Genomic DNA, 25,486 nt, shown 5'->3' with positions numbered 1-25,486 from the left:
ATTCTACTCCAAATCAGTGCTGTCTCATCTCCACCAAGCCCCCAATCTTCTAGTTCTCTACAAATGATTGAATGTTGTTTTTCAGAGATAAAAGAACTCATTACAAAACCTAGAAAATACTTGCATTCACAATTCTTTTTTTCTCCTACCAAACCTAGATGTCTGTCCTCTATACAAATTCTGTAGGGCTTTTAAAGATGATCTCTTTACACACATTTCCTTCCTCCATCAAGGTTTTTGACCTATACCCCAAGCACCATGAAACAAACATCTATAATTCATAATCTTCCCTCACTCAAATGCTGCCCTCTTTTCCACTATGATTTCAACAATGTTAATACTCAGTACTATAGTGCACAAGACAAACTACAGACACTTAAGACTCCTTTTATCCTTAGAGTTTTCTATATATGCATATTTTTTTCTTTTATTAGATATTTTATTTATTCACATTTCAAATGTTATACCTTTTCTCCACCCCACCCCCCAGAAACCCCCTATCCCATCCTCCCTCTCCCTGCTTCTATGAGGTTGCTCCCTGACTCCTGTCTCCCTGCCCTGGCATTCCTCTGCACTGAGGCATCAAGCCTTCACAGGACCAAGGGTCTCTCCTCCCACTGATGTCCAACAAGGCCATCCTTGCAACATATGCGGCTGGAGCCATGGTTCCCTCCATGTGTACTCTTTGGTTGGTGGTTTAATCCCTGGAAGCTCTGGTTGGTTGATATTGTTGTTCTTCCTATGGGGTTGCAAACCCCTTCAGCTCCTTCAATCCTCTCTCTCTTTCCTCCATTGTGGTTCTTGTGTTCAGTCCAGTGGTTGCCTGCAAGCATCCACCTCTGTACTTGTCAGGCTCTGGCAGAGCCTTTCAGGAGACAGCTATATCAGACTCCTGTCAGCAAGTACCTTGTTAGCATTATCAATAGAGTCTGGGTTTGGCATCTGTATATGGGATGGATCCCCAGGTGGGGCAGTCTCTGGATGCTGGATGGCCTTTCCTTCAGTCTCTGCTCCACACTTGTCTCCATATTTTCTCCCTTAAGTATTTTTCCCCCTTCTAAGAAGGACTGAAGCATCCACACTTTGGTCTTCCTTCTTCTTGAGCTTCATGTGGTCTGTGAATTGTATCTGGGGTGTTCCGAGCTTTTGGGCTAATATCCACTTATCAGTGAGTGCATACCATGTGTGTTCTTTTTGATTGGGTTACCTCACTCTGGATGATATTTTCTAATTTGCCTAAGAATTTCATGAATTCCTTGTTTTTAATAGCTGAGTAGTACTCCACTGCATAAATGTACCACATTTCTTGTATCCAATTCCTCTGTTGAAGGACATCTGGGTTCTTTCCAGCTTCTGGCTATTTTAAATAAGGCTGTGATATTATATATGTGATGTTATTCCAGGTAATAGGGATACAGTGGTAACTAAAAATAGCTGCATTAAAAAAAACCACCCTTTTTTATTTATGTTGTATGTGTGGGTGAGCTAGGAGCAGGACGAGAGAGGAACAAACCCCCCTCAAATACAAAGAAGCACATCAGCTTGTCACAATGCAGAAAAGCAGTTCCTCTTTTCCACAGGTAGGGCCTTCAGCTACTAGAGACCTACCAAAGTTAAAGGGTAAAGATGCAGACACTCAGAGAAAGATTATCATAGACACAGAGACAGAAGCATACAATGAGTCATTTCTGATAAAGTAGACTCATAAAATCATGGGCTATAATGCAGCAGCTTAGATGATATAAGACTCTGCATTGTTCTGAGGATGGGCGATGGTGTGTGCACATGCTCACACGATCATACACGTTTGTGGAGGCCTGAAGTGAAGGTGTGGTGTCTTCCTCAGTTGCTTTCCATCTTATCTTTTGAGACAGAGTTCTCACTGAACTTGGAGCTCATTGATTGGCCAGACAACCCTTGGATCCTCTACTACTTTCTTCTCCACACTGGGATTGCATGCTTGGCTTTATCCTTGGGTGCCTGGGAATTCAAACTCAAGTCCTCAAACTTGCATGGCAAGTACTTTACCCAATAAACATCCTTCCTAGTGTCCAGAGCTTGGCAAACTGACAAGGCACTGTTACAGGTCAGACTAGCAGGGAAGTTTCCTTAGGTTTGAAAGGAACTCTGCTTTCTTTACAGACAGGATTGAGGGTAGAAACAATGAAAGCAGCGAAGAAATGAGACTTGGCAGCCTGGAACTCTCAGTATCTCTATAAAACATTCACAGGTAAATTCCAGTGACCTGGCTTTGTCTCTTTTGTTCAGCTCATTCTGTCCTCACAAACCTTACTTATCACTCCTCAATGCTCCCATGTCCTCCTCACATACCTCACTTATTACTCCTCAATGCTCCCATGTCCTCCTCACAAACCTCATTTATTACTCCTCAGTACTCTTGTATCCTCCTCACAAACCTCACTTATTACTCCTCAGTGCTCCCATGTCCTCCTCACAAACCTCACTATTACTCCTCAGTCAATGCTCCCTTGTCCTCCTCACAAACCTCACTTATTACTCCTCAGCGCTCCCATGTCCTCCTCACATCTGATGAACTTCAGGGGCTTGAGACATGTTTTTACTGCATCTAACTTGAACTCACATATGCCTTCACCCCTGTTGCTTGGTCATAGCTCAAATGTGAATGCCTGAGAAGCATGGCCCTCAGAATCAATTAAGAGCTATCTGGACTCTTGTTACAACCACATTCCATTTCCCCCTCTGATGTCCCCCTACTGTACACTCTAAACCTGACAGAAACAAACTGCGTTGCCACAGTATAATTAGTACCTATCAAAGTGAAAGATGCTCAGTAGGACTTAAATATATGCAGAGTAAATTAACAAATGACATCACAAATATAGCTTACCTGAAAACTACATTTGGTAACATAATATTCTGAGCATAATTATCAGAATAATGTTTGGGTTTTGAAAAATTATAGGAAAAGTGATTTTAATTATATATCTGACAAACATATACAGATATATTCACAAACTATTTTAAACCTAATGACAACTAGGACTTCATACATGTGATTATATAAATCTAAGACATTGATTTTACCATAAATGGAATAAAAATAGTAATGATATATGAATGAAATCCCAAGGGAATGTGTGAACTATTTTGCCCACGCTTCTGATCAAACCATTATATGCGTATATAACTTTCAAGGAAACTGCTCTGATGATTTAAAACTATATTATGAAATTACTATGAATTTTATGGCCCACTCATGTGTCACAGATATGTTTGTAATGGTTACACAAGAATGTGAATACCTTTAATTTTATAGTTAAAATTGTCAATTTTGGCCGGGCATGGTGGCGCACACCTTTAATCCCAGCACTCGGAAGGCAGAGGCAGGCGGATCTGAGTTCGAGGCCAGCCTGGTCTACAAAGTGAGTTCCAGGACAGCCAGGGCTATACAGAGAAACCCTGCATTGAAAAATAAAAAAAATTGTCAATTTTGTTATGTATAGTTTACCACAACAAAATAAAATTTTGTTAGCTGATTAGCATCATTTAAAAAATATTTATTTTTTATTTTGTGTGGATGAGTGCTTTGCCTGCAGTGTATAGGGACCTCGCACTCATGGAGAGAGGAGGAGGGAGTGCTGGATTCCCTGAACTGGACATAAAGGGTTGAGAGTGGGAAAACAGGCTCAGTCACGGATGACCTCTAACGGGTCAGCACTACCGAGCAGAAACAAGTAACACAGACAGCCTGAGCGAGCTGTACTTACTATTTGTTTACATGTATACATGATAATTTGGTAACAGTAACATAGGAAAGGAGGTTATAATTTATGAGGGAGTGGGGGGCTGTTGTGGGAGGGACTTGAAGAAGGAAAAGGGAAAAATGAGGCAAGTGTTTTAAAAGAAAAAAGGAATCTAAGTCTGAAATTTAAAACCTTCCCTAAAATGAGTTGATACTGAAAAGCATTTGGTAAAGGTGGTTAGTTTAAGTAACATTTTTATATTACAGAAATAAGTTAAATTTCATTGTTCTCTAGCTCCCCACACAGACCATACAATGGGGGCTGGTGAGATGGCACAGCAAGTGACAGCACCTGCCACCAAGCTTGGGGACTTTAGTTCAATCCCTTGGATCCACATGGCAGGAGAGAGCTGACTCTCAAGTTGTTCTGTTGTGCATGCACACGCACACACACATATATACAAATAATGTGAAAAACTTTTCCTACATTAAAATAACTTAAAAAAAAAAAATCAGGCTTCAGCCTAGAGAGAAGTGCTGCTTAACAGATGTGACCTTTCCGACTCCTCCTCAGCTCTTAAATATCCAGGGATGCTAAAGCCTGGGGCCGCTCAAGTCCTTCACATGAGATGGTATTCTGCATGTAACTTATTCCTTCTCCTGCAGCCTCCGTGAGTTTCCATCCTTCTATCACTTAACTCAGCAGCACAGTGCCCAAGCTGCTCAGCCGCTGCACAGTCTGTTCCAGGGATAAAGACAAAAATAATGCTAACTTCATATGCAAGTTAGAAATAGTTTTTGTCTGTAGTTGGCTGAGTTTGTGGATACAGAACCCACAGATACAGAAGGTGACTAGATTTTGAAATCACTGCTGACCATGTTGGTCAGGGTAATGCACAAACATTCTGTGTCTTACAGTCTGATGAACTTATTTACCATTCCTTAGAATATTGTTTCTACTATGATCTATAACAGTGTGTCACTCATGACAGAAAAACATTTAACTCTATCAGTTAATAAAAACACTGGCTCTAGAGAAATGTGCTCCATAATAGGATAGGACAGGGAAGTTACATTCTTTCTCCTTAGCTGAAACAAAGACTTGTTTTCAGGACAAGAATCCTGCATTGTTGGAGCCACACAACTGCAGGATGTTGTTTTAGAGGCACACTTTCTTCTCTACAGTTGTGTATACTAAATTCTCACATTAGTACACTACAGATACAGCGTTTCCTAAACCACCTGTATGGTTCACAGGCTCTCCTTCCTCAACATGTCTGTAAAACCGGAATCCAGAGAGGACAAAGTGACCACATCCCTGCACACAGTCGCACTGTGATCCACTGACTTGAGAAAGGCTCTGACTCTGCCGACTGTCTTACAGGTGGTTCTGATAACAGTTGTTTTCCAAGTTTTTGTAGAAGGACCTGAGTAACTGAATTCTTAGGTTGTCAGAACTAATTATTTTCTTAAAAGATCTGAAACTATTGTTTTCAAGTTTCTTATGTCTCAGGAATGACAATTTTTCTTTCTTTCTCTCTTTGATGGGCAGAATAATTACTTTAAAATATAAAGTTGGAAAAGGCCTGGTGGCTTAGGCCTGTAATAAATTCCAGCTACCTGGCAATCTAGAGCAAGGTTAAGGCCAACCTGGACCTTCTCTCAAAAACTAAAAAAGGGCCGAGGATAGCAGTGGTAAAGCACTTGCCTACTATGTGTGAAGTACTGGATCAGTCCCTACAAGGCAAAAATCAGTAATACAACACAAAATCAGTAACTAATGAAATTACAAAGTTTCATGTTAAAGTGGGCCTTTGAGATTTGTATCCCAACAAGGAAAAAGAAGTCCTCAAGCCCAATCATATCCAAAGCTATGGAATAACACACAGCCCTCCTCAGCCAGGTGCACATTGCTGTTGTTCTACAGTATGATGACCTTGATTCTCTAAAGAATACATGATAGAAACAGCAGCTGTAACACATGCCAACTGTATCTTCTTCAGACACTAGGTTTTTCTGAGATAAACACAAGGTAAGTTTTCTACACTGGAGTATTAGAATTAGCCTCCAGCACACAACCTTCAGAGGGAGCCAGCTTGCTTTTCCTCTGCTCTTCTCTGGGAGTTCAGTGCCCATTATTTTACTGCTTCCTAAGCAACCATGAGGGTAATGTATTGTTAAATAATGCTCAGACACTAAGAATCCTTGAACAATAACAGGATAAAGCAATCCACATTCAAGCAGGAACACCGCTCATCCCCAAACAGTTTAATTTATGCAGTCTCTGCCTGACGCACAGTATTTCCTGCGTGGTCCCAGTAAGAAACTACCTGTGTCCCTGTCTCCTCCAGTTTATTGCCAACTCCCGGCCTAGATACATCAGCTACACTATAATTGGCTGAGAAGCTGCGAAGAGAAGGGTTAATTAAGTTAGGACTCAGCTGACTGATGACAATGTCTAGATGACAAAGCCACGCCGTTTGTGGTAATCCACCAGCCATGCTCTGTACCTGAGCCTAGCCTTACTTTAGGCTTTTAAAAACACATAATTTTATCTACAATAGGAAATGGAGCAACCTGCTCTAATTTATATATAGGATAGCAACCTCAATATACATTTCATTACCTCAGAATTAAGAGACATAAATATCTAACACATATGGAAGACCACATAGAACACAACACAATGAAAAGCTCCACAGGAAACATGGGAAGAAAGCAGTAATCTTTCTTGTACACCCAAAAAAAGCTCTGGAAGAGAGTGGTTGAAACATGTCTCATTCTTAAATAACAAGCCCTAGTTAAGGTTTTAACATTTTATTTTTTTAAAGCAACAGAGTTCTATTGAATAAAGGAGAAGTGTCATTGCTTCTACTTTGGGAATTACATTTCCTGCTTGAAGTGATGTTTTGCATGAAGTAACAATCAGTCTGAATACAGCAATAAACCACGCTACCTACCTGAGAGGCAGAAGAACATCCTAACTCTAGCAGACATACATGCCTAAATATCCCACAAATTACCAACTGTCAAAACACATAATGTTCTGGTACTAACATGAAAAGATAAAGACAAAATAACCCTGTTCTTTTAGTAGCAGTGATTCCATGAACACAAGTTTCCCTCTGCTTGGAAAGACCTACCTGAATGGCTGAATTCATGAAACATGTATTTCCCAAGTTACTTAAGCCACACAGGCCTGGCTGTTCATTGTTTCTTCCAGGTTCTGAATAATCATAGTTCTTATAAGCAGTATATGATGGGAGACAGTAATTTGAGTTTTTCACACTGGAAGAAAAAATTATAAAAATGCGGCCAATTACATCACAATATAGTTACAATAAAGAGTAAATCTATTCATCAGATATGTGGTTAATCATTAAATGTCTTTTCCTGAACACTCAACTAGTACTTTTTGAGACAGCATTTTCAAAGAAACCTCCTTAGTTATGGTATTCTTTATCCTAGCACATTAATTACGCAATAACCCCCCTATTATATCTTTCTACCCTGAGGTAATGGGAATAGCATCACGGCTTGCTCCAGTCTGCATTGCTCCATCAAAATTAAAACACTCAGATTTTAGACACCACCTGCAGCAATAAATCATCTCATTTATGTCCCTTTTGAAGTAGTCTGCTAGTGGAAAGGTGAGGACTGCAGGGGCAGGAAGAGTTGGGCTTTAGTTACAGATGAGCACTGAGAAGCCCAAGGCCACTGTGACGTCACTGTTGAGGTGCACTGAAAGTTCTATTTATAGCTTCTATGCTCGGCTAGCAAAGTCAGCACTGATGCAGAGAACATTCCTGATCAGGAACACTGAATGGACTGTGTGCCAGGAGATCCTGTGCTACTTACTGTCCTTTCTTCCAGTTGCTGCAATACCGTGCTTTAACTTTATCAATTCAAAAACTGTTTTAAATCCCTCTATAATCTAAAATTTAACAAATCAAAATAATTTTAGAAAGAATTAAGTCAATAGGCTAAATCTAATTTTTACATATAATTATCTTGTGAAAAGGTAAATTCTTAATTTTTTTAGAGACTGTTTTATAAGAATATTTATAAGAGATTCTTTAAAGCAGTTTTAAAATATCAGACTTTTAAGATTTTTTTTTTACTCCTTAGGCTGAACTTGAATGCAAATCAAAGTCAGGGGCTAAAAGTAAATGTTGATGTATGTAAAATGCAGTTTTACAAGTATAATAAACCAATAACTAGTAATACTAATTGGTTATAGTTTCTGATAGCTTATTTCAAAATAAAATATTTCATTTTATTGTTCCATAATTATATATTATAATGGTTTACATGAACTGCTTATAATACTGCTTATTCTAAAAAGGTTTTAGTAAACACACACACACACCATACCAAACAGGTAATGCAGAGATGAAAATAAGTCAGCCCGAGAGGAGACACGTGGGAGGCAGCTGGCTGACGATCTGCAGCTGCAAGTCATCAAGCACAGGCCCTCTTAACTCCTGCCCTCAGGTGCCGGAGCATGTTCAGCATACCACAAGACAGGACATGATCCCAATTCCTGTCTCTGGGACTGGAACGTCACTCCGAGCTTGGCTGAGGCACTTTCTAGGAATGCGCCCTCCCGGGAAAGCATGGCTACTCTATGTATTTATTCCATTTGCTTTCTTTCATTACTTTTAAATCTTCTTTGTCAGTTTTTTTAGTCAATAGAATTGGAGTTTTATCTCTGGTCCAGAATGGAAACATGCCATTCTAAACTTCCCTAAAGGTTACAAGATTACAAAAACATATTACTGCCCTTCCCTTTCCTAAGAGTTAAAGACTATGCTAAAAAATCTTCTCTAATGAGACAGCACTTACAGACTCCAGAAGCCCCTGCTTTGCTGTAGCTGCTTACAGATCTTCAATGCTAAGCCTAAGAGACCCTGACCCCCCCCCCCTGTTCACGTTTTCCCCTCCCTTCTTTCCCTCCTCTCCTGATACAATCCTCATTCCTACTCATGCTCGCCCCACCAGTCAGGGCTGTCTCATGCTCTCTATAAAGGACTTTCCTCTCTCTTGCTGCTTTCTGTTTCCCATGCTCATTTCTGTCCTCCCAGCGAACGCTGAGGTTTTCAGCCTGTTTATCCTGTAAGTTTTCTCTTGTACTCTAATACAATCCAAAAAGATCATCGTTCTAAGTCAGTTTTTAATGAGACTATGCCAATTTTTTCAGTTAAAAATTACACCCCCTTATAAATAAATGAACAAATGTCAGCTTCCAGTCTTCCTAAAAGGGATTGAACTCAAACATTAAATGAAAATACCAAATTCCAGAAGAAATGCAAGCTTGATAAAATCAAATTCACAGTGTAGGACTTGTAGCTGTTTGTTTCAAACTTAATTATGAAGCAGACACAGAGCCTGCCTTCAAGTTCCTTCTTTGTAAAATTGCTTGCCTTATTAGCTCTGCTTTCTAGTCCTAGTAACTAAAAGCTTGCTAGGTACATGTTGGCAATTTAATGTATCATCATCAGAACTTAATTAATCAAGATCTTCTCTACAGTTTTTAAAAGGTCAGTATTTGTTGCACATTTCTACACATGGCAGAGAAAGAAAAACAGATATGCCCTGGCTGTGAAAGAATAGTGAAATTTAAGTAGCCAGAGCAATTAAAGCACACTTACATGCTTATCCCAGAAAAGAGGGGGCGGGCACAAGATCGAGCACAGTCATTCCTTACAGGTCACAGATGCTGGAAATCTTTTATTCATTAGAATGGTAATAACAGTTTTATGCTAAAAGTAAAACAGACTATTTTGGTGGGCTAAAATTTTTACTTACTCAGAAATGGGAAAAACTTATGAGCAAAGTAGTTTTCTCATTGTTTTAAAATCAGAATCTTTTAAGCAGTGTCTATACTTTGGCTTAAATACACAAAGATGAAGACAGTCTATCTGCTCAAAGATGATACTGAAAGCCAATGAATTCAAACACTTTGCTAGTAACCTCTTCTGATTTATACTCCACATTAAAGCTTGTCAGGGAAGTACAAAAGCTAACAGCTGACTATCCATTCTACAAAACATACAGCAACTTAAAAACTCCCCCGTACTGAGACACCTCTCGCTTTCTCGTTGCTAATGACCGGAAGCTAGTCATCTTGGAAGCATATGCTACTTTGAAAAATTCAATTTACAGAAATACTAATAGGAGTTTTAAAAGTATATTGTGTTAGGCTGGGCAGTGTTGGCGCATGCCTCTAATCCCAGCATTCAGGAGGCAGGGTCAAAAAAATCTCTGAATTTGAGGCCAGTGTGGTCTACAGAGCAAGTTCCAGGACAGCTACACAAAGAAACCCTGTCTCCAGAAAGAAAACAAAAAACAAAACAAAAACAAAAACAAAAAGAAACAAAAAAGTAAACTGTGATAGCTCTGTATTGTAAACTCTCTTTAATACATGAAAATGGAAAGTTTTAAATGGAATCAGATTTGACTTCTTAATAACTTTCAGATTAAATTTTCAATCAGTATTACTGTTTGACATTGTAAACATATGACCAAGTATACTCTGCAATTAATGAAAATGTGTTCAACTAGGATATTTAGCAAAAACAGATGACAAGTCCCAGATGTCTATAAAATCTACAATTACTGCTATGACTTAATCTCATACAGGACATCATTTCATTTCAAAGGAGATTGAATAAAATTAACAAAACATCTACTTTGACATGGAGTGTTAAAATCTAAACAGTAGATCGTTAAAATACCTTGAGTAACAATGTTAGTAATATATCAAATACAGTAGTGTAGAAAAATAAGGTAATAAAACCATATAACAGTTTAAAAAATGGCAGATTTAAAACTGTTTATAAGATATAATAAAGGCAGAAATATTTTATCATCTATACAGGGTAAATGAAGTGCATGCTAAAAACAGATGCTTCACAATATTTTAAATAAAAAAAGATTTTAAAAATTAACTAAGTATGTGTTCTTTATCACATTTACGATAACAGTTTTATTTCTGGACTTGTAAATGTTTTATGCAATCTTATCTACTGTTCTTACTATATAATATTTCTGCAGTTTAACTATAGATTCTAACATACAATTTAAATCTGTAGACACATATATCAAGTTGTAAAACTGTACATTACCTAGAGAGGTCACTATCTTGTCACTCTACTCTTACTGAGCCTGCACCATTTCTATCTGAAGTCTTTGGCTCCTACTTATTTCTTCAACTCAAATGAAAATCAAGAAATAGCCTTATGTAAAATAGTCACTAAGTATATTACTTCAAATTACAACACACAGACATACACCCCCCCCCTAAATTCTGTCCAGAAAGATAAATGATGCATCCATCCAACTTGCTTTCAAGCTCACAAAGGATCCCAGAGGTTCCTCAGGAAATAGCTTCTGTTACGAGTCCCTAATCACCTCCAGTTCCCCTAGGGGAATTCTCCTTTCAAAGGTTCTGAGACTAGAGTATACTAGGATATGTTTATTTTATGAAGGAAAAAAATTAAGACAAAAACAGAAAAACAAGAGACCATATACACCCACACAATGACTCTAGTCAAAATACAGTCTATTAGTAAATACCACTGTATCCTGTTAAAACAAGTATAAGGGCACAGCACACCCGAAATTTACTTATTTTATAGTAAATGTGGGAGCCATCTGCAACTGGTATAAACAAAATTTTATCCCCTACAAAAAGTAATTTTGGTGAATTACAATACAAAGAAAACACAAGCTGGGTTGGAAAGTCTTTTGTGCTGGTATGAATGTTTACAAGGAGGAGAAATCAACACAGCATCTGAATAGTCACACTGTCCATGCTTCCCTACTGCATGACAGTGCAAAGCTAATATTGAATAGTTTTGTGAATTACGCAATGAAGTTATGTTTTAAGATTGCTTGAGTTGGGAAACATCACTAAAAAGGTGTATCAATATTCCAGCCACTCAGAAAAAGCCTTACAGGAACAGATTTTATAGTTTAATTTTTATGGTTTTAGTTTACAACATTAATTAGTGGGAAGTTTGACAATGTAAAATACTTAAACTCAATTCCTTATTACCTATTTATATTATTTAGTTTTCTGATTCAGAAAATGTCTTACCTTTACAAATGTGATGTTTATCCATGAAAAAAATGATTTTCTTTTTTTGTTTCTTTCCCTTCTTTTAAATGTTTGATTAATCTTGCATTAGAAGTTCTACAGAGAAGCCACGCAGAAGACTACAGTCCTGCAGGTCCTTTCCAAGGGGGTTCTGGGTCGCTGACCCATTGGCCTGCATGTGTACTCCTTGGAGAATTGTGCTGCTCACATGTCTTATTGTCTACTATGTCATATCTAACCCTCCTCATTATTCTTCCCTTTAAAATCATCTTAGCTACTATCATCTACTTAAAACCCAGACATGTCAGAAGCATTTTACCAAGTTCCTACAAAACGTAAGAATGTTAACAGGGAGGTTAAGATGGTAAGCAGAATTACTGCTTGATTTATGAGTACTTCACACACTGCTTTAGTGTTTTCAAACTTATAAATGTGATGCCATTTGAGAAGTGCACTAACGCGTTAAGCCATCTTAAGTGTTAAAGCTAATGCATGACCACAGGGCACACTAATAAAGACAGGTGGTCTTTTTGGACAGAAGTTCTCATACTGGGTTGGGCAAATCACAATTAAAATATTTTTTTCTTTTTCCCAGTAAAATAAAAATGTCATGTTTTGCCAGTAAGATGGCTCAGCATGTCAACTGTTTAGCATACAAGCAAGCCTGAGAACCTGAGTTCAGCGTACATACAGTTCACACGATACAGGAAATGACTTTCAACCTTTTAAAATACAATGAAGCCAGCCACATATTTTCACAAACTGCATAATTCTAAGTATCACTTAACACAGAAAAAAAACATTTTAATATTTAAAAAGAGTGCTTTTTCAACGGTATCTGATTTCTGGGTAAGACTCACTGATAACATCCTTTATTATGGGTGGTTAACTAGACTAAGATGACACATGAGAGTTATATTTGTCCTTGAGCAGTAAGAAAATCCTATAAAAATTTCAACAGTTAAATTCTAAAATTTAAAATGAAAGTTCATTTTATTTTTTCAGTTAGCTATTATACTATTCTTTATTAAGTCAAGTAGTTTTTAAAAGGTGTTTTATTTCTTGTAAAGTGACTCTTGAAAGAACTATCAGCAATTTAAAGGAAAGCAAATTTTGATTCATGAAGACTTTTACCCTAAATTTGGATACAAGAGATCTTTTTGCAACCATCGTAGGGCTAACCAATTAAACAAAGAGGTTTTAAGATTCAGTGCTTACTTTCTGTTGTTGATGTTGTTATAATTATTTGATAGAGATGAAGGAGAGATCTTTGGTAAAGTTGAAAAATTGGATGCACCTGGGGACCTTTAAAAATATGAAAATGTCAAATTAGATAAAAAATGAAAAATTATGAAATTATGAAATAAAGAAAAGAAACAGATGACAATGTTTATAGTAAATGAGTACTGGAAAACAGATTTTATGGTCAAACTAATAGTATCATTTGGTTTTTAATTTTCAATGTATTTTTCCTTTGAAATATAATGGTATAAAGGGAACTTTTTCAAATAAAATTCATGAAATTATAAAACTTGCTGCTATTCTTATAAATCTACTAACTCAACACACCACTTCTCAGGGTAACAGTCCTAGCACTTTCCAGCCAGTGTCTGTACAGGTACAGGGGTGAGGCTTTTTCCTTCCTCTGTGGATACCAGGGTACTGTAGATACACACAGTGCTGACCCAGCCAGGCCTCAGACAGTGTCCCTGACTCGTAAATCCTGATGTCACTTGGAAAGAGCTAAGGAGAACTCCAAACATAATCCCAAGTTAGTTTGGGAAAAACTGTCTCCAGAAATACTCAAGAACATATATCTATTTGACTTTATAATACACACTTCATTAATTCAGAATCCTCTTGTGGTGAGGGTGTTAATCTCTAACATGAATGGCCTTTAGATACTAAATGTACTTTAAAGACAGACAGAAAAGTCAATAAATTTATTACAAACAGATAACTAAAGTACATAAAGGTGTCTGAGGATTCAGTTTTCCTTGAGTCCTGTAAACCATTCCTATTCCCTATGTAAATCTAGCTGATGACTGTGGACCCAAGCAGTGCTAACTCAGTCGCAAAATCCTAAACAAGGCCCAAAGGGACAGATTCTGAATCTCCTCCACTTGGGTGCCAAACAGGCAGGACAATACAATCTACAAAATTTATATTTAGTCTTTTTACAAACATATATTACATGAAATAAATGGCAGGCAATGAAATTTCTTAAATATAAGAAAAAATTTTTAAAGTGCAAACATTTAAAAAAAATACAAGTAAAAATTGCCTTTTTTTGTGAAGAAGATTCTTTTCGATGGACTATCCAGAGACTACCCCAATCGGGAATCCATCCCATCAAACCTAGATACTAATGCTCATGCCAGCAAGATTCTGCTGAAGGGACCCTGATATTGCGGCCTCTTGTGAGGCTATGCCAGTGCCTGGCAAACACNGAAGTGGATGCTCACAGCCAGCTATTGGATGGAACACAGGGTCCCCAATGGAGGAGCTAGAGAAAGTACCCAAGGAGCTGAAGGGGGCTGCAACCCTGTAGGTGGAACAACAATATGAACTAACCAGTACCCCCAGAGCTCATGTCTCTAGCTGCATATGTAGCAGAAGATGGCCTAATCGGCCATCACTGGGAATAGAGGCCCCTTGGTCTTGCAAACTTTATATGACCCAGCACAAGGGAAGGCCTGGGCCAAGTAAAGAGAGTGGGTGGGTAGGGGAGCAGGGGCGGGGGGGGGTATAGGGAACTTCCAGGATAGCATTTGAAATTTAAATAAAGAAAATAATAATAATAATAAAAAAGAAGATTCTTTTCGCTGAAAATTGCCTTTGATAGATTATATTAGGTGCCTTTCCAACAGGAGGCCCTTCACAGGATAATATTTTACTGTGCTAAGCTAAAATAGAAGAAAGTCTGCTGAGTTTTAAGAGAAAATACGGTAGAGACAACATTTTAAAGCTTTAATGCCATTAACATTTTAGCTAGTACTTTTCCAATATTAATAAACAGAAATCTTTGCCTTTGATAATTAAAGTCTTTTGTTTGTTTGCTTTTTGAGATAGGGTTTCAGTATGTAGCCTTGACCTGGCTGGCTTCGATCTCAGAATCCACCCATCTCTGCTGCCTCAGGCCAGGGACTGAAGGTGCATACCACTATACTGGCCACTTGTTAAACATTTTTATGTAGGGAAAAAAATCTAATGGGATTAGAGTATGAGTTGCAGCAATGAATTGAATATATTAATTTTCAAAACTCAGTTCAATGCTATGTTCCAAAATTCCCTTCCATTTTACTCTGAGTAAAAATTATGAAAATAAAGATGGTCTTCATTTAAGTGGAAACATATATTTACATAGACATTTCTTGCCTGTCTAGAGCTTTTACTATTGATAAGTAGCCGAACTTATAACACTAATCAAATTACTACTATATGCTTTACTTTTAGTGTGTCTGAGAATATAAAAAGATAGAGCTTCTGATCTCAAGTTTGCTATCTAGTGGGTGAGAAATGGTATGAGCAACACAGCTATAGAACACTAAGTGCTTTAGTGACTTCTAATGAAGAACTCTGTAGGTGTACAGGAAGCAACTGGAAAAATGATGCAGGAATTAGGAGTATTCAAAGTAGGAAAAAAACAGCACATGTAAATGTGTGGGATTGTAGACACAATTTTGTTTAGAGAACTAATAGTAAATTGTTCCTGGCTGACATAGGTATATGGTGGTAAGAAGAGGAGGAGCTAAGACAGGGATGATAATAAGGAGCCTTTTATGTCCTATGAAGGAATCAAAATGTCACCCAACTGATGGAATATTACAAATTTTAATGAGGATCATCAATGTAATCAGATTTGCATTCTAGTAAGATTACTTACAAGGGGAGACAGATACAGTGATGAATAGAGTATAGAATAGGAAACTATCAAGGCAACAGAGGGGGGCTCAGTAAAGGGTGGGGTTAAGAAAGCGGAGCAAGCCAGGACCACACGCTGTGTCTAAAAGGAAGTTCTCAGAGCAGTGTGCATGAAGACCCAAGATACTGGCGTGGCGTGGCATATGAGGTGAGACAGCAGAATGTTATTTGATAGCTTTTTCTGGATTGATATTCAAAGTCAATGTTGATCAAACTCCTGGCACATGGGGATGAATTAGAACACACCACCATACTGCAGTCTTTACCACTCTGAACCTTGTTCCTAACAACACTTCACAATAGACATTGTGGCATGCATGAGAAAAGGTCTGGAAGATGGGAGTGGGTGGGACAAAGATCGGGACAATCTTGAGTGGGAAAGGAATGAGATTCAATGCACAAACAGTTCAACTGGTACTATGAAAAGAGATGACTCAGGGCCATGGGTATAGACTGAAGGCTTGGGAGATTAGATCTTGGAAACCTGTGGAAATAACATCAGTATGTTAAAAAGAAAAACAGTTTGACAAGTTTATCTTCCTAAATCCCATTAAAAATACCAAAAAAAAGCACTTCAAAATGACTTTTACTGAGGTGTAGGTATTTGGGTATGTGTGGGTATGTGCACCCAAGTGCAGGTCCCTGTAGTAGCAGAAGCCAGAGGTGTTGATCCCTTGGAAATGGATTCTAATCAACTGAGGGTTGCCTGAAGTGGGTGCTGGGACGGACTCAAAACTCAGGTCCTCTGGAGAACAGTGTACTACTGAGCTGTCTCTCCAGCCCACACTTCCTTTAAATATTGTCTGGCAAACTGGAAGCTTGCATAAAGCAGATATGCTGCATGCTGAGGCTGCATGGCTGCTGTGAACCCAAGTGTGAACTAGTTACTAGGCCTCACCCATTCTACTTCTGCATCAGTGACTGCCCGTGGCTCCTCAGACAAGTGTACCTACAGGACATTCTCTCACAAACAGGCAGAAGCAGCTTAGCACTCCAAAGAAAATAAATGAAAATACTAACTAGTAGTGACAAAGTCTCAACTTTCAAGCAAGATACCTAATAATGCTGACTTCCCAACCATAATGTTGATAATTTCAAACTTTTCCCATAAAACTAAATTTTTTTTTTTTCTTTTTTGGTTTTTCGTGACAGGGTTTCTCTGTTTAGCCCTGGCTGTCCTGGAACTCACTTTGTAGACCAGGCTAGCCTCGAACTCAGAAATCCGCCTGCCACCACGCCCGGCTGTAAAACTAATTTTTTAAAGTCTGAGTTCACAAGAGTGTTGTATTATAAAACATCAGTGTTCTGAAGGCCTTTATAAGTTAGTGAATATTTTTCAAATTACCAAAAGCATAGTTAAATATAGATCTTAGTGTCAGACTACAAGTCATTGATTATCCTTCAGATTTCCATATTGCAATGAATCTTGTGTTAAGTGCTGATTTACCTGCAAAGTGATTCCCTTCCCAACTACCTGTCTGCATGGACCCTGCCTGTGCTCTACCCATCAGATGGTACTACCTGTCTGCATGGACCCTGCCTGTGCTCTACCCATCAGATGGTACTACCTGTCTGCATGGACCCTGCCTGTCTCTACCCATCAGATGGTACTACCTGTCCGCATGGACTCTGCCTGTGCTCTACCAGCCAGTGTGCCGGTAACTGCACATAGAAGTCTGAGAGGTTAGCTGTCTGATACTTATGATACTTAACATTCTCACTGAGAATATTAAGGATGCCTCTCCCAGGGTGGGCACCATGCCCAGTAGCAGATGGCTAACACAAGATGAACGTAATGACGTTTTTGTAACTCTTTGTCTCATATTGCTGTTTTGATATTTTCTGTCTTATTAATCTTTTGTTTGCATATTATGGTTTCCAATGTAAGTGTCTTGTGTAGTTCTTGCACATTTTTCTTGTTTGTTTGTCTACTTGTTTTATAAAGAAAGGAAGGGAGGGCACCGAGTGTGTGGGGAGGTGGGTCAGAGGGATTAGGGGAGGGAAAGTGTGATCAGAATATACTATATGAAAAAAGAATACAAATAAAACGTTTTGCAAAAGTGTTTTAATGCTACTCTCAGAGTGTCATTTTAAAATAGTTAACTTTATGAATATGTTCTGATGTTAAAATATAATTGTTCAGTAGTGGGAGTGGGTGGGTAGGGGAGCAGGGGTGGGGGGGTATAGGGAACTTTCGGGACAGCATTTGAAATGTAAATAAAGAAAATAATAATAAAAAAATTAAAAAAAACTGACTTAAAAAATATAATTGTTCAATATTGATATTCATAAATTTTTTACACTTAATTTTAATTGTGATAAACTCATACAATTCACATGAAAGCAGTTCTTGGGTGGCAGAAACAACAGGACGAAGCAGCAGTGCTCAGCAATCACCACTCCCAGGCGGGGCCAGGGCGGTGACGAGTTAGGTAAGCAAAGTATGACTAAGGAACCAGCATCCTGATGGCGCCTGCTTAAATCAATGCAGGGAATGTATATATTTAGGCGTGCAAAACAGAGAACAAATTATCTGATTCAGATAGATGTAGTGTTCTGCACGATAGCAGGAAAAACAGGAATTTTGATGATGTTATAAGTCCTAATACTACTAACAGTATTAGCTTCTTTACTTCCTTTATGAGAAAGGCTCGGCACTGAACCATCTCTGAGCGCCTACTATGAATGAAAGAAGAACTTCACATGAGTCTGAGGATTCCTAAGACATGCATTTATATAAGGAGAGCACTGCACAGACTCAGTGCAGCCAGGGATGGTCTCAGAGACTCAATGTGAATGATTTCCCCATGAGAGAAACAGGGATTTTATTAAATTGTGAATGATAGTTAAGGATAGCTTTGGAAACAGCTACATGTCTAGAAGACAGGCAAGGGGGGATGGTACTCCACCAAAACAAAATACAACAAAAGCCCAAAAGGGACTTGGGAGAAACTGATGCCTTGTCTCCTAATGTGGTGAGTTTTCTTGTATTTGTAAGAAAGTGACACTAGAGAAGGAGCAGAGATAAACTAGGGCCTCCTATATGGACAGTACGGCAGGCACTATACGCATAGGCAAGATGAATTAGTAAGGGAAGCAGCAAAGACAGTCTAGGACGTACTGATACAAAAAAACAGGTAAAGGTTGTCCTTAAAGATCAAGGAAATTATAGCAAAAAGGATAGATGTTGGCTACAGATAAAGTTGAAGTTTGCTGTTAAAAAACTACTGATAAGGGCTGGTGAGATGGCTCAGTGGGTAAGAGCACCCGACTGTTCTTCCGAAGGTCCGGGAGTTCAAATTCCAGCAACCACATGGTGGCTCATAACCATCTGTAACAAGATCTGACGCCCTCTTCTGGAGTGTCTGAAGACAGCTACAGTGTATTTACATATAATAAATAAATAAATAAACAAATAAAAGCTGGTGATTTTTTTTTTTTTTTTTTTGGTTTTTCGAGACAGGGTTTCTCTGTGTAGCCCTGACTGTCCTGGAACTCACTCTGTAGACCAGGCTGGCCTCGAACACATAGCCCTTTCTAGCTAGACTTTAGAGTTAATACCATGTTATTTAGAAGTCAGTCAGTTTTCTGAGGATGATCAGTGTCACATGGCTCTCACTATGATCGAATCTGAAAATTATCCTGTCCATGTTCTCATGGTTTTGTACAGAGAACAAAGGAAATGTTTGGAATACTACATAGGGACTGACTGGGCATCATGCCACTTGCCTAGCAGTAAACTAATTTTGGCCAGTGTAGGCTACATGTAATATAAGACAGTGTATTTATCTCTTTAAAAGTTAGAAAGGTCAGATGCCCATTTCAGAGGAAATTAAGCCTCAATAGTCCTATGTCTGTAGTATCTGGATTTTAGGTCCAATATGGTGTTTTAATTAAATGAATGCAATTCAATACTAAACCTACATTCTTACTTAAAAAGGAAAACACAACTTGTCAACGTGTTCTTGTTAAATTAACTAAATATTTAACATACATTAAAAGCTAACACCACATTAATGAGCAGCTAAAATGGAGGTAATTATTTTGACAGAGTAAAACAATCAATCTAATTTTATGAAATCTAGTGACAAGGTTAGAAAAACCAAAAATAAGACAAACTTATTATTTCTACCAATTATTCCAAAACAAGTACTTAAAGGAAAATTTAAATTTCTTCAAGTATTAAATATATTTACTTTATGATTGCTTCTACCTTCCTTTCGCTGTGTGTCACCTATAAGCCAAGGAAGACTTAAGACAACTGATTATCCAAATTCACAGTTCTCATACTCAAGCTCAGCTTCCTTTGTGAATTGATATCCAACAAGGTTTTGGGTTGGCTGTTCCCTTGTCTTACACATTAGAAGTCTGAGCAATAGGAAGAAGGAAAAGACAACGATGCAGAGGTCTCAGCACAGTGACTGATAAAGTCAAGTGCGCACGTTGTGGGCTGAGCTTCCCAACACGCACTTAGACTTTAGCCCAGTTACTTCTATGTACCAGTTCTTTTTATCATTCTGGTTTTACAATGGGCTTCTTCTCTTAAATGTTCAAAGAAGTACTTTATACAGTGGCAGAGAAGCAGAGAAACAATTACCAGTCACCTCCATGCTCATTAAGTATCCCAACAAGAAAGAGATAAGCACTTGTATTACTTAGAATGTTTCTTCTTTCCTAGCAGAATGATGTAAAAATACTCCAATGTTAGATTAAGTTTACGCTCTACAGTTTCAGAACTCTGCTCATCAGAGCACCATAAGGAACAGAGAGACAACGCAACGGTAAGAGCTACTGTCACGGAAGGCAGGCAGAGCGGCTGAGAACACTCAGTCTTGCAGAGGGCTTCACAACCTCGCTTAACTTCTGTCCCAAGGGCATTCTGTCCAATCCCTCTTCTGACCTCTGCATGTATCAGGCACCCATGTGACACACATACAAACATGCAGCAAATCACTCACAATGTAAAACAAAAGAATTATTGGCACAGTTTATCTTTCAGTCACACATGCTTTGTTGATGAACTCCTCTGATGTTTATTTGTCCGTGAGGCACAGAACCATCACATTTCAACTTCTTCCCTCTAAATACCTTCTCACATTTCTGTCAGTATTTTTTTTTAAGTAAATAATAAAAATAAATGTATTAAATTCTGATGTTATTTTCTCAAAGAAGAATTTTTACTAGTTCAGAAAAACAATCTAGTTTTAATAGCAAAGCATTTTGAAATAGTTATACCTAAATGAAGCAATACAGAAAAAATTATGACAAATATAGTCAAATGAACTTGCATCCTAGAAGCTACAGCTCAGGGATAAAGTGCTTTCTGATTTTGGTTATACTGATGCACTTTTCTTTTTAGGAATGGCAGGGCTTCCACAGTTATCTTACCTTACCGTTTCTTATTTGAAACACAGTTTAACCACCCATGCACTTACAATAGCTCATTCTCTAACACTAGGGTTTTTGAAAAGCAGACACAGTGAACACAATAGAAACTTAGGAGGAAACTTTTACAGGTAAAACTGGAAAAGACTGGTTTTTGTGAAGTATAAGACAGTATAATACTCAAAACATGGATTATACATCCAAGTTCTAAAGCAACTAACAAACATGGAACATTTTAAATTTATTATATATGTATATATTAAAACATCAAATTGTATGTTGATCACATTTGAGGGGTTCTTATATTTTTAGATTTCTAGCATTTTTGGATTGCTTTTCATGCTAAAATGCATATTTTAGCTTTTTTAAGCAAAATGATTTTTTCACCTTAATATTTATATTATTTAACATTTCTTCAAGTGCCACTTAAAATAAATGGTTTAACACAAATGCTAACGATTTCAATAATGATCAGAATGGGCCTGGCAGAACCTGCCTATAGGCAAACTGTGTTACATTTTCTTGATTCGGGATTGATGTGGACTACTAGAGCAGGTGGTCACAGACAACCTAAGCAAGAAGGCTGAGCAAGCCTTAAGCATCAGTGAACAGCATCTCTCCATGGCATCTCTCCAGTTCCTGCCTCCTGATTCCTTTCTGAGTTCCTCCTCAAGTTTGTTTAGGTCAGGGTGTTTTATCAGACCAGTAGAAACCCTTAAGACATGCCTCTAAACACCAGGCAAACAAAAGTATAAAACAAAACAAAACCCAAGTATACTCTAGGGAGAACACTATCCTGATGTTTTCAACAACTGCCTGCCCTGATTTAAAAAGGTCTTTTTGAGCTCACTCATTTCTTCCAAGCCATTTGCCCTTTTTGTTTTATGCCCCCCCCCTGTACCCTCCACCCCCATTTTCTGGGTAGTGTGGCACTAGAGGTCTTTTACTTACTTTTGTACTAGTTCAGTTGTCTACCATATCAATGTTTGCATCCTTACATTTTTGTTGGTTTATTTTCTACATGGTTTAGTATTAGTATGGATCGTAAAATAAATTCAAGCCTTTTGTTTATATATAAATAAAAAATTACTGTAATACAAGTACAACTTTGTGGTAACAATGCTAAGGGTGCTTGCATGCTCCATCAGCAAAGTTGCAGATCATATGATCCATAAAACTGAAAACACCTATCATTTTTTCTAGCAAGAAAAGACCACTGGTCCGGGCCCTACTGACATACTACGCCAGTGTGCTCAGTTTCCACAGCTCTCAGCAGGATGCGTGTCTAGATGATTTATTTATCTTCCTTTGAATTATCATGTAATTACAACATTTCTCCCTTCTCTTTTCACCTTCAATCCTTGTCATATACCCCCCTATCTTCCTTCAGATTTATAGCTTCATTATTATTATGTATGTATGTATATATATACAAACATCTCATATATTACTTGTATGTATGTTTTCAGGGCTGATCATTTGGCACTGATCAACCATTTGGTGATCATCTGGCATCGAATGACCATTTGGTGTGCTCTTTTCATCTAGATATTTGATCATTAGTGTTATAAGGACCTTCCACAGTATGTGTCAATAGTGAATTTATCTTTTGTCTTAGTTGAAATGTGTTCATATTTCACAAGGAAATATACTGTTAACTACTACTGATTTCGGCTACATAAGATTTCTTTTTGGTTTTTGAGACAGGGTTTCTCTGTTATAGCCCCAGCTGTCCTGGAACTCACTTTGTGGACCACGCTGGCCTCGAACTCAGAAATCCGCCTGCCTCTGCTGGGATTAAAGGCATGTGCCACCACGCCTGGCTATAAGGTTTCTTAAGCTAGGAGAATTTTCTTTTGTTAGTTTTCTAAGAATCTTTTCAAACACAAGTGCAATATTAAACATTTTATATTCTGACATTTTATAGTCATTTGACAATACAGTGAAGTATTATGTTACATTAAGCAGTACTAAAATTTTTGTTAGCATCCTTACTGAACTAATAGATACTCTACTGTCCATGCCTCTCCATCATTACATCTTCATTTACCAGGATTTATTACATGAGTATAGTATATTAGGATTTATTACATGAGTATGGTATGTTAGGATTTATTACATGAGTATGGTATATTAGGTACTGAGAAACTGTTTTCTACTCTGACATAATATAAATACTTTAAAATAAATATTTGAACAACAACAATAACAACAACAAAACTTCACCTAAGATAAAAAAGATAGACCTGAAGTCTTCCTGAGGGTAACATTAAGACTCTTACAAATTTGTTATGTGAACAGATGACAATGATTATGGAAAACTGATCTGAAATGAATGTGGTCTTTAGAGTGTAGCCCCACCTAATTTGGAAGCTGACATAAGAGAATTATGTGAGCTTCTGAGTTCAAGGTCAGCATAGGCAATCTCTTGTTTTTAAAAAGAGGAAATGATAAGAGGAGATAGCCAGGAAAACTCAGTAAACTTATACAGAAAAGGTTTCTCAAGCTTTAGAGCTCATGATATCTGAATATAAGACAATTTTATTACTTTAAAATTGTTTCAAGATTCAGTAAAAATATGACAATATAAACTTAATTGAGAAAAACAAATATGATTTTGATTAAGCACTAAAATGAATATTTATAAAAGTCTGTAACTTCTGATTTTCTACCTGTTAAGATATCCATGATTCAACTCACATGCTTTTAACTCTTCCTATTAAAACTTCTAGTTTTATTCTAAATTATACCCTTTACTATGTTCAACTAAGCAGAGTACTGAGCAATATACACCTCTAAGTAAGTAATATATTTAGGAACCAACTCACAAGATATTTGAACAACAACAATAACAACAACAAAACTTCACCTAAGATAAAAAAGATAGACCTGAAGTCTTCCTGAGGGTAACATTAAGACTCTTACAAATTTGCTATTATCAGCACATAATAAATTACTCATTTAATTACAAATCATTATTTTAATGTCTTTCAAAATTCAGATCTCCAGTCCCTCATCAGAGAACCTGAAATTCCGAGTTACAGACAATTAAATGTCCTCCGGTTGCCTGACAGGAAGCTAAGGCTGAATGGCTAGGAAGCTAGCTGTCCACAGCTCTCACTCCTCTCACTCAGCACAGTGCCTGCAGAACCATGGTGCAAATGTCCACGCTGTTTACACTACAGAGATATCACAACTACAGACGCATGGGTGACCTCTCGGAGAGCTGAAGTTTATATACTGAAATATAGACAGGATTTAGGGTTTTTGATAATGCGTATCTTGACATTTTCAACTCTTCCTTTGTTTACCATCAAGAGCACTCTTAATATTCTAGAGATTATCTCCACTTATTCACTTAAACTCTAAAACATTTGTATAATGAAAACACTGCTCTTGCCCCAGACTGCCTTGCATAAAGCATTTAAAAAACAGGCATACATCACAAAAGTACCCAAGATAACATAACAAAATGCTTAAGGATCGGACTATATTAGACTACAAAACATTGATTTACATTGTTAACTTATTCTAAAAGCTATTTGACCTTGAAGGCTTGAAATTTGAAACATATTAATCTAAGTGTAAGTATAAACTTAGATGTCTCCAAGAGTGAACTATAAAAGATGAAGAATGTATGAATTGTTGCAATTCAGTTAGGTTTTGTTATAATTTGGATTTCAGCATCTGAATGAGACTCAACATCATGCAATAAACCACAAGGAGGAGCACTTACTTAGGAGTAGAGGGACCCCTGGGCCACGTTCCATCTTCATTTTTTTGTTCTATCACTAACACCTGTAAACACGACACAACAAAGGGTGTTTTTCCACAGCTATGAAGGCAGAACAGCTTCAGGAGACAAGTGGATAAGGACTACAGTAACCGATTATTTAAAGGACACAAGACAAAATGGTCTGAAATAAGTCAGCATTGATAGTGAAGAGGAAAAAAGGGAAAAATATCACTGGTTCTATAACTTTAAGAAAGTTTAAGCCAAATAATAGAATAAACGTTTCAGTTTAAAGTGTATGCTTTTAAATTGTATTATACTTGTAACATATATTATATAATTAACAAATGCCCTATCACTGGCTATATGATGATTTAATTATTATGATGCAAATACTGAGAAACTGTGGCAAAAATAATTCTGAACTATACATTACTCATAATTTATTATGGGCTCTGAAGTTAGTATTCATTTATATTATTTATATGAATTCTGAAATCTTTTATTTTGGAAATGTTTTTATTACATTTATGTATTTATCTGTAGCGTGCATAGGTGCTAATGTGTGTAGGCACCCATGATATTTGGGCATACATGTGCCTTGATGCATACATGGATG

The 25,486-nt window shown here is 37.5% G+C and overlaps 1 protein-coding gene across 2 annotated transcripts in view; it reads right to left on the bottom strand.

Moving 5' to 3' along the window:
- Usp15 (ubiquitin specific peptidase 15) overlaps nt 1-25,486 on the bottom strand; it is an 86,654-nt gene that overhangs the window by 28,409 nt on the left and 32,759 nt on the right. Inside the window, exons 6-8 of one of the 2 annotated variants that reach the window (XM_021205686.2) lie at nt 24,871-24,932; nt 13,044-13,130; nt 6,868-7,012 (exon numbers count right to left, since the gene is read on the bottom strand). In XM_021205686.2, the coding sequence (XP_021061345.1) occupies nt 6,868-7,012; nt 13,044-13,130; nt 24,871-24,932 (294 nt within the window). The remainder of the gene's footprint in view (nt 1-6,867; nt 7,013-13,043; nt 13,131-24,870; nt 24,933-25,486) is intronic. The other variant, XM_021205687.2, reaches the window with a different exon arrangement.

Source organism: Mus pahari, chromosome 9 (assembly GCF_900095145.1).
Source record: "Mus pahari chromosome 9, PAHARI_EIJ_v1.1, whole genome shotgun sequence".
In the NCBI taxonomy this organism is placed as follows: domain Eukaryota; kingdom Metazoa; phylum Chordata; class Mammalia; order Rodentia; family Muridae; genus Mus; species Mus pahari.
The sequence above is the reverse complement of the archived record's forward strand: the minus strand, read 5'-3'. Positions and strand labels throughout refer to the sequence as shown.